We start from the raw sequence: 14,861 nt of genomic DNA, 5'->3' as shown, positions 1-14,861 counted from the left end.
CACGAGTGACATCAGCGCAGCGCACATGTGCTCTCAATAAACAGAATGAAGAATGTTGCGATAACGGTATGACAGCGCCAGTGCCCTAGTATACCGAAGCCCATTCTCTCTAGAAACTACAGGCGCTGGCCTCATCGGGCGGAATCGAAGACATTTAAGCAAGCGCTCACGGAGATGAGTCAGCGTTCTAGCAAATGAGGGTGAAGTGCTTTAGGAAGACGAAACGCAAACTGCCATGCCATGCGCATTGAACGTGACATTCTGTGGTTTTCTGCTGTAATTCTTTACATAAATGTCAGTGAAACGTAGTGAAAATAGCTACAGCAGGCACACTCATAGACAGGGCCATCTTATGACGGCCGTGTTGCATGGCGAACGTGTGCGTCCTTTTGATGCGTTCATCCTTAGCTGAGCTCTCTCTTCCAGGCATCCATTTATATTGCTTGTTTTCATGGCGAAAACATATTTGTACGTAATTCATTACATGTAATCGATTGCTTGTAATCAAGCACGTCTTTGTGGTATTTTAATTAATCAATTACTTTCCTTATTACTGTAATGCAATGATTATTTTCCAACAGGCGATGCCGCCTTTAGCATTTATATTTGCGCGAGCATGCATTGGAAAATGGCAGCCCGATGAAGGCGCATGTTTTGACAGGCGAGCGCATTGTGCGTGTCTCCTCACTTCGCCGGGCGCACGATCTGTTCTCGGCTCCGCATATCGACTCGCCACGCTTTTCCATATTAGTTCGATAGCTCCCGGTCTTTGTTCTGCAATTTGGTCGCCCCGACAAGATTAAGGGAAATTCGTAGCGTTGCAGAAAGAAGTGGCAACGCACAGACCACACGAGCGCGCCTGCAAGTTTGACGAGAAACCGCTTCGATATGCTCCCCCGGGGAGGGGCAACACTCTTTGAAAGAGCTGATGACGACAGGCGGGCCACGTGCCGCCGCCGTCGAGTGGTTAGATATCACATAAAGAAAGCAGCCCAAGCACACGTAACATAGACTGGGCATGGAGCTGAACGAGAGCGTTTATTTTAGAAGGTAGAAATACATACGCTTTTTTGGGAACGGGAATAACGGAAATTCGGGAGCGCATCCCCTATCAGGGAAAGCGAAGCTTCGCGTGCCTGACGTACAGCTTTTCTTTCTTTCTGACTGCGCAGTGCTCCCTCTTAGCGTAATTGTTCAGGTTTATAATACGTAGCGCGTAGCCTCCGAGACTGGCTCCGGCAACGCGTTGCGGAGCTAATCGCGGAGGCCCCGGGTATCGGCCGCGCCCGGAACGCTGTTTTCGGGCTCAATCGGCATGACGCATTTCATGTTCTTTCCCGCGCTCGTCAGCCTCTAGTACGGCCCGACTCAAGGACCATCACGCGATCATGGAAACGCGGGTTACGAACTCAATTTTCTCGAATCCGGAATTTTCCCGAAATGTCCATTTTCTGATGTCGACCTTGCCCGGCCGATCGCTTTTAGACCGGCAACATGAAATGTTGCAATGAAGCAAGTGTACTGCTTCCTAATTGTTCGCTTGCATCCTCGGTAGGACGCATTCGTATGCTTCAGTTGAGTTTACATCGGGAAGCACGTGTCCTACTGGTCAAGGCACTCGCTTTGGGACGGGGGACCCGGATTCAAACCCCAGGCCCGGAAAGAAAATTTCTTTCTTTCTATTTAACTTCTTTGGTGCGCGCTAGTTGTAGGTGAGGAGGGTTTTTGGGTGAGCGCATCACGTGTTTTTTCCGCGGCGGTAGGTTTTTTTGGTACAGCAGCTTCACAGGTCAGTCAACAGAAGCTTGAAAGGATGGGGAAAATGAAGCCAGACGCATGCGTCTCGACCAGTCGACGACTATGCAGTCCTCATTTGCAGAGATCAGCCATAGTGTGATGGGCGCTTCCACACGAAGGCCCGATAGTATGAATTGCAAAAGCTGCTCACCGTAAAAATACCGGGCCTGGCTATCACGGTGCCTGCGCACGATGCGCGTCCGTTCGAACATTGGAGCACATCCGCACTCAGAACAATGTATAGACAGATTGCTCCCTGTTCTTGTCTCGAGGTTATTGCTGTGCTACAACCAGTGTGTCGGAACGGAACGAAAAACGAAAAAAAAACAACGTTATTTTCGACCGGAACAAAAGCGTAACCGAAACTTTACCTATTATTTAATTCCGGTGTGAAACCGAAATATTTTTTATCGGTTTTCGGTTCAAGGGAAAAGTTGGCAATCCGGAACATCCGACACCATGCAACGCAAGCATTAATGCATATCTCAAGGGACAGTATTAGCGCGTATCGCAGGCAGGGACTCCAAAGTAAACGTAGCTGAAATTTTGTGAAAAGCGAAAAGAGTGCCAACCGGATCTCTTTATTTTAACACAAGTGGACCTTGGTGCGCCAGTCACATAGAGGAGTGTGGAGATGGCGTCGTCAGCGCTGAAATTTGTTTTATCATAACAGCGGTTTCGCATATCAGACTCGATGACGTGCTGCTTCTGAGATCACGCTCACTCCCTCGACGCAAAGCATCCAGCCTGCTCAGAGAATTCGTAATCCACTTATGAGAATTTTTTTATTTACTGCTTTTTATCGTTACTTCAATTTAAAATTCAAATTTTGTCAACAAGTAAAAACGCTTACAAATCGTTACGGAACATTTTTTTTTTTCGTTCCGGAACAGAACTGGAACGGAACTTTTTGAGTGGAAGGAAAACTGAAACGAAAAAACTTGGAGGACGCTTGAGCTTCGCCTTCAAGAGTAGAACGCAAATAGCGCAATCGGGCCCCGTGCGCATCGCCTTCTCAACTGCTAGCCTAGCTTCGGTTCTCGGTGCATGCCTCAACTAGGCCGTAAGGAAACGAACGACTGTGCGCGTAACATTGGCCGTTTCAAGCTATCCTAGAATGCCTACCGTAAGCACAGTTGTTAAGTGCCCACTACGCCGTAATTCTTCGTTTTGCGTATCATAAAAGGGCCCACTACGCGTCTCCTGCAAAGCAACACGCGAACCTACGCAGCTACTCACTTTGTTGATGATTTTGCAGCTGATGATGATTAAATACGTCTGAGCGCTTTGTAATGGGTGGGACTTTAAAACACCCACTCGTTGTGAATTCACATGTTTTGACGCCTGGCGCGATTCTACGCTTCTGCCACACAATATTACATGCGTTAAGGAGACTTCTTCCCCTACATGACATTCATACAGTGTTTTTTTTTTTTTTTTCCGGAGCCGTTTCCACTAATAGCGTAGCTGGTAGAACGCCTGCTTGGCGCGCAGACGGGCTGGGTTCGATTCTCACTCGAACCGAAGATTTTTATTATTTATTTTATTTGCATCTTTCTCGATTTTTCGGTCGCGGACAAGACGACGATTTTTCGCTCCCAACCGCCGACGCCGACACAGGAATATCTGCGAAACGAGCTCTTTAACGCTATCGCGTTAAGACATTTCGTTCCGACGCCCTGACTACAACGACTCGCCAGTCCAACGTAGAATTTCGATGGAGGCTAATTGCTAGAGGCCCGTCTGCTGTGCGATGTCAGTGCACGTTAAAGAACATCAGACGGTCGAAATTTCCGGAGCCCTCCATTACGGCGTCCCTCATAATCGTATCGTGTTTTTAGCATGTAAAACCCCAGACATTATTAGCGGCGAAGCTGTTGAAGCCAGCCTAAAATGTCGACCCTGCAGCAAAACTATCATCATCATGAAGTGCCACGAAATTTGGGCAAGTCCCACTACTCACCGCTACGGCGTGGCCTGTAATAACTCTGATGGGTGAGAGAACGAGTATAGAGAGAGAGAGAGAAGGAAAGAAAGATAGAAAGAAAGAGAAGGAAACTTTTGCCGAAAAAAATTATTCACGAGGCGGGATTTGATTCCGCCCTCGATCGGAAGGAGAGCGTCCAAAGCACTCGGCTATCCAGGCACGCTAACAGAGCATAGCCTAGCCTTTTATAGTGTAGCGAGCGGGTGGCTTTCTTGTCTCGGGTGTTCGCGCTGTTTCTTCAATTGAAGCCTTTAACCAACGAGCTCAAGTTTCAACTCTTTCTAGTGGTTAGAGATGTAAGCTGTAGAAATAAACATTGAAAACTCCGGCAAAAATATTTTCTCGTTTTTTTTCTTCAACCAGGACATAGTAATAATAATAATAATAATAATAATAATAATAATAATAATAATAATAATAATAATAATAATAATAATAATAATAATAAAGCCTCCCGCGGGATTCTTCTGTTGCGATGCGACTCCTTTGAACGTACCTAAAAGTTTCTAGTTCAACCTGTGGTACAGAACCTGCACGGGAATTCGGTCCCAGGCACAAGTTTGGGAATCTGCAAAGCACCTGCATCCTGGTGGAAAGGGTATTGCTTCAACCAAGCCTCGAGCCCCCTTCTTCTGCGGCATGTCAAAGGAACCGGTCCTGGTTTAGAAATGTGCTCACCGAGCTACGCTGCAGGATCGCAGGGGATGGCGTGCAAAATCTTGTGTGCGTGCACTCAAACCTCAATGTCCGGAAGCATCATCCGCTGCGCGGCAAAGCGTTTGGGCATCAAGCGGAAATGAATCGGGCGCAGATTGATACGAGTGTTCGTCTTGAAGCGTTGATGTGAAACCCAGAGCCCTGGCGCAAAACACATCCTGCGTATTTCGAACACGGAAGCTCCGCTCGAGCTTTTGCGTTGCGGTAATGCAACAACTATTTTCTTTTCAGCGTTAAAGAAATAAATGCATCGGGTTTTTCGAAGCTCTGTGCGCAATCAACCAACTATCCATATTTCTGAAAAGAAAGAAAAAAGAAAACTAAAATAAATGTGGTGTTGTTTTTTTTTTGTTTTTCTACGCGCCCCTCAAAATTTTATGAAATTGTACATATCTGGTACAGTGGTGTGCGATTGCGCTGCCTTTTCGCAGTAAGATTTTTTGGGAAAATTATGCCACTTATTGGAGGACCGTTGTCCACATAGCTTAGCTCATAATGTGCCACACCCACGAAGGCAACCTTAAAGTCAAATGCCCAACAAATCCTAATCTATCCGCCACGTATGCTTTCCTGTATTCTCTCTCTCTTTTATATATATATATATATATATATATATATTGAGGTTATGAAAGCTCGCAGGAATAATGAAAAACACTTAGTTGCCTTGAACGAATGGTGCACGGGAAAGCGTCAAGCAATGAAGCCACCGCTTGACTCGTGAACGGCGTACATCGCAAAAGATGCACGCATCGTGCTAGCATACGTACAATACTCTGCATACACCTCCGACAGCTCGCTTCGCCACGCATACAAGCGGCAAGTCTGGCAAGACGTGAGCTGGCGTGAATCTTACTCGAGCAGGTATATACCACTGCTTGCATTAGTGAACCAACAAGGTTTCCAAGACGTATACAAGCTTCGCACGCCCATGCCATGGGTAGAGAGCATCGGACGCGTTATCCGAAGGGTTCGGTCACTACCAGCGGCAAGTTAATTTTTCATCCACCTTAACTCCTTTCCACTTGTGTCACAACTACAGCTAAAAACTAGAAATTAATTTCCTCTATGGCCAAATTAGGTTGTGCCTAGCACACTCTACAGAGCGACGCCCGGCACGCGGCGGCAGCCCGTGGCAAGAAGCGCATCTGATCCGGCTCTTGGTTTATGTCAGCTATCGGGCAATACCCGGCAATCTGCTGTATGATGAAACATCTGTTGTATGACGGCCCTCCGAAGGGAGTGAAAGTGGCAACTCGATGGGCGCTGCGCTTGTACACTCCCCTTGCCGCGCACGAGACCTGGTCGAGCTGTCCATCGCAGCGGCTGCGTTCTGTTTTTTTTTGTTTTTTTTCACCAAGCCCAAGTGCTGGTTCGGGAGCACCTTAAGTGGCGTATCGCGACATGCGACGTTGTGCCTGGCTGGCCGCATGCGCTTGGCGTTTCCTGCACAATCTGAACTGGTGTGCCCAACTTGCGTGGCACACGCGTTTTTCTCGGGACACGGAAAGCTAGCCACATGCAGCTTCGCTGTAAGGCAAACGTCGGAGGATATAAAGTGAATAATTCCGCATCGGCCTACTTAGACAAGAGCGTGGGCGTGTAGGCTAGTTGGTGATTAGCAAAGTCCGCAAGAGCACACGGGAAACAAAGTCAACACCGCTTCGTGGTGGCTCTTCCTGTGTCCCGTGTGCTTTGGTGGTTACCTTTGCGAATCATCAATCTGCTTACATAATTGATACATGTACACCCCATTTGACACGGCGGGATTATATCTGCCGAACGATCACATTGAAAATGATAAAAAAAATAGCAGGTGATACGTATATATATAGTGTGGAGTGAAGGCTACAGCATCGTGCATTATTCTGATGGGATGCATTATTTTGATGGAGCCATACTCTGTGATGCTACTGGGGACTTCCGATTTGGAGCAATTCCTGGAGCAACAAAACTTCGTGGCGCAGGTAATTTTGCGTCTGAGAGTCCTCTGGAGCAGCTAATTCCACATTCTGGAGTACAGCGGAGGAGCGAGCTGATTTCACATTTAGACCCTTGAATAATTATCATGAACTCTTATGTAGAGCAAGATAAATATTGCGATTTGTTGCAAATCTCACGGAGAAAATGATCTCCGGAACACTATTACTTCACTCGATAATGCAAAACTAAGGGCGTCGTGCAGTTGCAAGTTGCGCAATAACCTCCTCAGTTATTTTTTTCGACACAAGCGAATAAACAGAACACTGGATCAATAAAATCGTACGTTATGAAATAACACTGTAAACACAACCACGTGGTCATCAATGCGCATTCCATAACTCTACAGTCTAAATGTTCATAAAATGTCGCACTTTAAATGAGCCGAACTGGGAGACAAGCGACGCGACATACAACAGTGCCTCAATGCTAAAAAGGCAGGAGTTCAGAACATGGAAGCTCGAAGAGGTGCAAAATGTGTGAACAAGGGGTGCCGACGTTTCGGCAAGCGGACATGTCTTCTTCAAGGCTGCAGCCTCGAAGAAGACAAGTCCGCTTGCCGAAACGTCGACTCAAGCGACACACCGTGCTCACACATTTTCCACCTCTTCAATGCTAAACAGTCACACAGTGCCTCGTTATGCATTCGCATAAGACGACCCGGAGGCGAAAGCCAGCTTCGTTTCTCTATCGATTGTATTGATTTTTTACAGCTTTTCGTTATGCCGCGTGGTGTCTCCTGAAAATTATCATCACCACGATCAGCCTCTACCTTCTAGCGCGTTGCTCAGCCGTCGCGCGCTCTTTCCGTCATCTGCGTCATCTTCTGCACGCTCCCCGAACGCATGCTCTCTGCTGATTGGCTAATTAGCTGTGCGGTAGACCTAACTAAGTAAGCCAAGGCATGCTAAGGCCAAGCTAAATAGCCAAGGTCATGCTAAGGCCGAGCTGATTAAGCCAAGTCTGCCTAAGAATGTGCTAATTAAAACCATGCTAAGATCACGCTAGTCAAGCTGTGTCATACTAAGGCTGAGCTAATTAAGATCATGCTAATTAAACGACGCTAATCACATGCGAACATATCAGGACCTTGCTAATTAAGATCATGTTAATAAAGATCACGCCGATTAAGACTATGCTAATCACGTTCTTGATAATCACTTCGCTAATCAAGTCCGCGCGAATTATCACCTTAATTAGTATCACACGAATTACGGCCAAGCTAATTAATGGCGTGGTAATTAACACATTACTAAGACCCAGATAGAAAAAAAAACGAGAAAGAAAGATAGGAAGAAAGATAAACAAGGAAGGCCGCCCAGATCTAGCCTTGCGCCACTAGTGCAAGCTGTGCCAATTTTTCTGCATTGATTACTGAATATTGCCTCAATTACATGCAGTACACCGTTTGAAACGAGCTACCAGCAGCGTTTATGGAACAGGGTATGTCAGCCGATGAATCGGCCCTGCACTTGATCGCCGCCGATTGGCTTAGAAGTCACGAGCCTCTGCGGAGAGCGCGTTTTGCCGCCGAGCCGACGTGCACAACAGCAGTGCCTTAAGTCTGGTTACATAGGAGGGGTCTCGGGTTGTTCGAACAAAGATGGAGAAGTAAATAAAGAGGGGTAGAGAAAGAAATCATGGGTAGTTTGGTTTACACATAATTTTATACGAACAGGCGACATAATTTTTAAAGACACTTTCTACCAAGTTTATGCCATACACGTGAAACAAGCGATCCCCAAGCTCTGCCATGGCGTTCGGCGGCACGCGACGTAAAATAGCTCGAAGTGAAACGAAGCGTTGGCACTTGTAACGTATGCAGTATCATTTGCGAAATTATTATATAGAAATCGTGACATCAATCACAAAGGTAGATTTCCTCAGCAGTCTCGACAGTCTGATATGACTTGCGCAGGATGATTCAGATGCGAGCACGCACGTGCAGGGGCCCCGAAAGTTTTCAGATGGTCTCCTTGCAGGCAATCTCAGCGCCAAACTCAGTAGCGCAAGACACATCGCGCAGGAAGGCCTTTACGCCGAGGAAAGGGGAGCAAACAGTGCGCGCCTTTTGCGTGGGCAGACCACATGTTAGCATATAAAACATCGGTCTATGGCACCCACGACAACCTGCTTACTTTGCCAACACACACTCTACATTCTAGCAAGGGGGTCTGATCCCCTGACGGTGGGAGGCCTGTGAACTCTCGAGACACCCATGACACTGCACAACAGAAGCTGCGTTGGCACCGGGCATGGCGTTGTGGCTTAATCGGTACGCGTGGGCGGGCAACATTTGTAGTACAGTCGAACCCGGCCATATCGACTTCGGGTAAATCGAATTATCCTTTATATCGAACTATTTGCGACCACGGCAATGCTTTAATGCCAGTGCATAGGAAAATCTACGGCTACATCGAACAGGCGGAACACTCGATATATCGAAACGCCCCAAGGTGTCTCCCTCACACACTTGTGGCTCACGGAAGAGGACATGCATTGTGGAGACCCACTAGTGTGACTACGGCGCTGTGCGGAGTTAGTGGAAACAACCGCGTGCCGTCACGTGCTTTCCGCCAGCATGATTTCTCGTCGTTCCGCTGCCGGCCCGTCGTTCGCTTCTCCGCTTGTTTTGTTCACGCGACAGACACCGTCAAACAGAAGACGCGGCTGTTCTCCCTGAAGCTGGCGAAGATCGATACAGTCCAACTTGGGAAGTGAGGTTGCGAAAAACAAGGCCGACATTAGGGATAAGGCAGACTACATGCTTCCGGCACCCGACGAGTACGCACAGCTGCGTATGAAGATTTTGAGGCGCTATTTACATCGATACCGTATTTTCTCGCGTATCAGCCGCCCCTGCATGTAACCCCGCCTCCCAAACTGCAAACTTCGGAAAAATACCGCAGTGTTTTTTTATACACAATACAGATTTTTTTTTTATACAACTGCTATGACAGTCAGACCCTTGTCGTCACTGCAAACGAACTCTACGCCAAGGCGGAAAAACTTTGTCAAACCTAAAGTTACATTCAAATGAGCAATTAAAAAAAACACGTAAAATAAACTTTTTATTTATTAGCTTTAGGGCCTTTGTTTATATGGAAGAGTTGTAGGGTGTGACAATTTATGACATGCCCATTTTTCACAAATCGCAATATACGCACGTAATTTGTGATGATAATCCCCGAAATTCAAGGCCCCGATCTAGGCGAAATCGAAACTGAGCGCACCGGGAGCGTGACTAAAATCCGTCATCCCTACTATGTCATACCGGAAGCTCAAGTGACAATTTTTGTAAAAAGGTACGTCGCAGCAGAATATGGTCAGGAAAAACGGCAAGCCGTGTGAAATACCCAATTGGATGACTTATTCTTTGCATTTGGTGTGTGGTGCTTATCCGTTTTCTTGTAAAACTCGAAAGATGTTCAAAGAAATCGTTCGCTTGTCTGCGAGAAGTAGCGCCGCAGTGGCTGCCGCCTAGTTTTAAGCTGTCGAGTGGAAGAAAAAGTCGAAACTGCGGTTTCCTTTGGTACAGCGCGAAAGAAACGGATAAGCACTACACGCCAAGCGCGAAGAATAAGAGGTCCTTTTGGGTATTTGGGACGGCTTAACGTTTTTCCAGACCATTCCGCTGCGACACACCTTTTTTTCGAAAACTGTCACGTGATCTTCCGGTCCGACATGACAGGGATGACGGTTTCCTGTGCTCCCGGCGCACTGAGTTTCGGTTTCGCCAAGATCGGGGCCTTGAATTTCGGGGATTATTATCTCAAATTACGTGCGTTCTTTGCGATTTTTGAAAAATGGGCATGTCATAAATTGTCACACCCAACAACTCTTCTATATAAACAACGACCCTAAAGTTAATAATTAAAAGTTAATTAACGCGTTTTCTTAATCACTCATTTGAATGTAACTTTAAGTGCGGCAAAGTTTTCCGCCTCGGCGTAGAGTTCGTTTGCAAAGACGACAAGGGTCTGACAGTCCTAGCAGTGTTATAAAAAAATCTGTATTGTTTAAAAAAAAAGAAAAAGCACCCTGTATATAAAAAAGGCCGCGTATTGCCTTGAAGGCGTCTTCCTGATTATGTCATCATCAGGCAGTGCCGTGAAGCAATCTTGCGCACCGAAGTTCGCATAGAAAACGCAATAATTTCATTAAATGTTGTATATCGAATTATCTGGTAGACCGACCTAATCCCCCCCTCTCCCCGTTTTTTCTTCTTTTTTTTTTCATTTGCAAGCTCAATATATGCGGATTCCACAGTATCTATAAACGCTGCTTCCTTTAGATTAATCCTTGATCCGAGGCTGCGACTTTGGCGGCCTCAAGATCAAGATGCACCTGTTTTGACGCTCCGGCGGTGTGATTGCCGGTGATAACACACCGTCAATCTGGCGCAATTTTTACGTCCAATTTGGCGCACTTTCGCGCACTAGGCGCCGGAGTGGAATCACTGCTTAGACTCTATCTCACATGCTTGCGTAGCAAAACATAGTTCTGTTGGTAAATTGCATTATGATTGGCAAGGTTGATGCCATTGCGTTTGTTTGGCCCGTGCTACGTCGCTGCGATACGTGACACGCCAATGCCACTGCACGTGTACGTCGTATGCCGTTACTTACTGTATCAGCAACCACCGGTAATCGTGGTAACGAAGCAATATTGCAGCGTCTACGCAGACGCGACTGCCCGCTTCAGTGCAAGCCCGTGCTTGCTACTTGCCCACTGTCTCGACAGCAAGTGATAAACTGTGTAATCTGCTATCGCTTTGTGTCATCTCATACTGAGGACAGAGTGTCAGGCACGTCCTGTCCTTATTACTGAGAGTCAAGCCACTCCTTTTAAGCGTTGTCCCCGAGTATTTGAGAGTGGATCTTGAAAACAGTGCGAAATAGTCACGAATACATTGCTGTCGTAGCGTTATGACGCAAATAGAAAGGAAACACAAGCGTCAGTTTCCAACTTACGAGCCACACAGCGCGCGACGACGACAAGACAAGTTTGAGGCGGAAGGCGACAGCTTTGACTAGCTTCGCCGGGTGACGCCATGTTTCTTTTTTTTCCGGTGCTGCCGTCTTCTCGCTACGCTAGGATTGCCGAGCAGACGACGCAGCGCGGATGAATAGATCGTGAGGGATTTGCAGCCCGTAGCCTCCGCAGTGCCGCAATCAACTCGTGAAAGGCGTCGATTACGGTAGAAAGAAGGGAGGGGGATAATGCGCTCGCCACCCCTTGAGCCGGACACTTTAGCAGCCCCTGGGGCTACATTTTGTCTCCAAGTGAAGTGTATACTGCTGGAATGAACCTTACCTAAACAAACCACCAGACTTTCATCGATACGACGCCGAAAGTACTCTGGATGCCTCACTGAATGCAAAATTAGTCCGGCTTGATACCTTTCACCCCCCTCGCACTTCCCGCTATCCCACCTCGGGCAAATGAGAAACGCCTCTGCTTGGCTGTCTCTCCTTTCGATTCAGTATCTCCATGTGAACCGTAACGACTGTTTTCATTTGTACTCTGAAGCGCTTTGTTCCGGACCGATAAGCTGCATTATCTATTTCGGCACAGCTTGGATAACGCTTGTGGTATGTACATACATTGAGAAATTTTCGGTTCTCGTGGTGTTCTAGCCCAAAGTTCCTCTTCATAGTTAAAAACAGCGCGAAGTAGACACGAACAAGGATGCGCCAGTCCCGTGAGCATCCTTGTCCGTGTCTACTTCGCGCTGTTTAACTATGGATACGTACTAACAGGCTCGCATTCACTCGCTTTTAAGTTTCCTCTTCATGTAGAGCTTTCGGTCAGATTCGACTCCTTAAACCACACTTTTTCAGTCACCAGTAGCGCGCAGCAAGCTACTTTTCACACACGAAAAACTGTGATAGGCAACGCGGCATTCGGCGCGCGCGCGGAGACTCGCATTGGTTCTGGCTCACCGTACGTTCAGAAAAGCAAACTCTGGCGGTTTTCCTCGTTGCTCTACGCAACGTTCGCCGACAAACTGAACAGCTGCACGGTTAAGCGTGCCTCAATCGTGCACACTGATCGAGTTTTCAGTGTTGCTACAGATATTTTCATAAAGGAACAGGGCAGCAGCGTACTTAGAAATGTTTTTCGGGGTTGTGGGGGCTACGCCAGTGGTAGAGGGGATGATCGATATTAAAGAACAACTTTTAGTCAGTTATCGGCTGCACATAATCCAGCTCAATGGCCAGGCCAGCTCCTTCTGTTTATGTGTACGTACAATGTTCAAACGAAGGTAACCCATATGTAATCGATTACTGTTCAGCAATTCTTTGGGCAGTGAGTGATCAATAAATTCCGTATTCATTTTTCTGCGATGTATACCGCCGGATGAAAGTAACCGAACCCGTTACCATTGCTTGCAGAGCATTGCCGCTTCAGGTAATTTACAACATGCGTGTTTCATGCAGGGGCGTAGGCAGAAATTTTTTTCGGGGTGGGGGGCACCTCCTTGATCTGAAGTGGGGGCCGGGCAGGCAGATGTGGTCGAGTGTCATTTTTTGCTCTGCATGCCATTGCAAAAAAAAAAAAAAAAAAATCGGGAAGGGGGGGCACGGGCCCGGTGTGCCACCCCCTGGCTACGCCACTTGGTACATTCGCATATTTTTACACGAAATTCTACCTAAGCTGAAGACGGCATTAAATAGTAACGTGCAGGTATACACAGCTCAATACAGAATGAAGACGCCAGGGCTGACCCAGAAAGTTTCTTCGCGCGCAGTGCTCGCGTCTCGCCCCTTAATTCCTGGTCAGCCTTTCGTCGCCTTTTTTTCTCCGGAGTTTTCTTTCCTCATTCTGAATACTGCACGTAGTATAACAGTCGTCCGCCGTAAAGCTCCACTGGGTTACGACGATTCATATTCGCCCTTCCGTTGCGGTAAATATTCCGGAGTCAAACAACAATCGGCCGCATTAATAACACTGATCGTGACGCGCCCCCTGTGGACGAAGGAGGAGCGAGTGGTCGAATCGAGGTCGTAAACAGGATCTCACCCGAATCGTTCGGTCGGCCACTCCGACGGCGAAGAATGGGCTCACTCCGAGGTCGACGTGCAGCTTCTCGAGGGCAGTGTCGCGGTCCCAGCTCTGCAGGGACCACGACGAGCTGGCGACCAGCTCCCAACCGCCGACCTGTCGCAGCCGGTAGTTGAGCAAGGCCAGGGCGTCCTGGCTCAGGCTACGCGGCTCCATGCACGTCTCGTAGAAGCGCTTCGCCTTCAGCTCGGCCGACGCCTGGTCGCCGTCGAAGGGCACCAGATCCACCAGGTGCCGAACCGCGTGCTGGCGACGAGGTACGCCGGGACGGCACGACAGCGCGTACAGGTCCTGGCAGGGCGCGACGTCCTCCCGTAGACCGGCGAGCACGCGAGCCGCCGAGCCGAGGCAGGCCGCCGACAGGCAGAGATCGTTGGGCGCCGTCGAGCCCGAGTGCACCTTGACCGACAGGGCGACGATGATGACGAAGAAGACGAGCAGCAGCACGCACAGCAGCACAATCACCAGCGACGGGATGTTGGCCACGGCAGAGGTGACCTGGGCGCGGAGCTTGGACATTCCTCCGGTGGTGGACTCGCCCTGCTGGTCCATGCACTTGTCGTTCTCGCGCGGCTCGCTCTTGTCGTCCATGTCGGGCACACTTGTTGCGCGCCACCGCGCCGCAACCAAAAACAAGCGACGAACAACTTTTCAAACGAAAAACCGGCTCTCCACCGCAAGAGCCGCTGACCTCGCGCCTCTGCCGCTGGTGGCGCCGGCTGTCGAGCTCCGCCGCAATGCCGCGGTGGTGGCTTCGCAGTGTACGCGCCAGGGGCCGCTTCCGCAGAGGTCATGTGGCGGCATTACATGAGCGACGTTATTACCGATAAATGCAATACGAAAAAGTTCGTGGTTTCTACTAAACCATATCCCGCAGCAAATAATGTTGCCAACTCAAAACTTAACATGAGCAAAGTGCAGCCAACTAATGCCGACCTTACTAGATGAACGTCTCATCGTGCCGGTGTTGGTAGACGTGCGTGTATGCATATATGCATGCGAACTGTAAACATTCTTGGGCGTGGAGCGGTTGCCTACCTCTAGCCGCGACCTCACTCCTGGCTACGCCTGCGATAGGGAGAATTCCTCGGAAAGGCCGGGAATTCATTTAAGACTGAAGCAAAGATTGTTGTTCACGCGCCGTTAGGGATATAGATCGACGAGTGGAGATCAGTGCTTATCTTACCTATGGAATGGCCAAATATTGTGAAAAAGAGCATTTCAGAAATAGCGTATGCCTATGACGTATTACTGCCAGTGGATGGCGCAATGCAGTTACAGGAATTGGCAAATGCTTGTGAGGTCACACAGCTAT

The 14,861-nt window shown here is 48.3% G+C and overlaps 1 protein-coding gene across 1 annotated transcript in view; it reads right to left on the bottom strand.

The window, feature by feature from the left end:
* The window catches only part of LOC119390951 (neprilysin), a 143,618-nt gene extending 129,375 nt beyond the window's left edge, over positions 1 to 14,243 (bottom strand). The window contains exon 1 of the mRNA XM_049415440.1: positions 13,505 to 14,243. Within this exon, the coding sequence (XP_049271397.1) occupies positions 13,505 to 14,137 (633 nt within the window). The 5' untranslated portion in view covers positions 14,138 to 14,243. The remainder of the gene's footprint in view (positions 1 to 13,504) is intronic.
* Positions 14,244 to 14,861: the final 618 nt, after the last annotated feature.

This window comes from Rhipicephalus sanguineus, chromosome 4 (genome assembly GCF_013339695.2).
Source record: "Rhipicephalus sanguineus isolate Rsan-2018 chromosome 4, BIME_Rsan_1.4, whole genome shotgun sequence".
Taxonomy (NCBI): Eukaryota; Metazoa; Arthropoda; class Arachnida; order Ixodida; family Ixodidae; genus Rhipicephalus; species Rhipicephalus sanguineus.
Note: the sequence above shows the minus strand (reverse complement) of the source record. Positions and strands in the feature narration are given on the sequence as shown.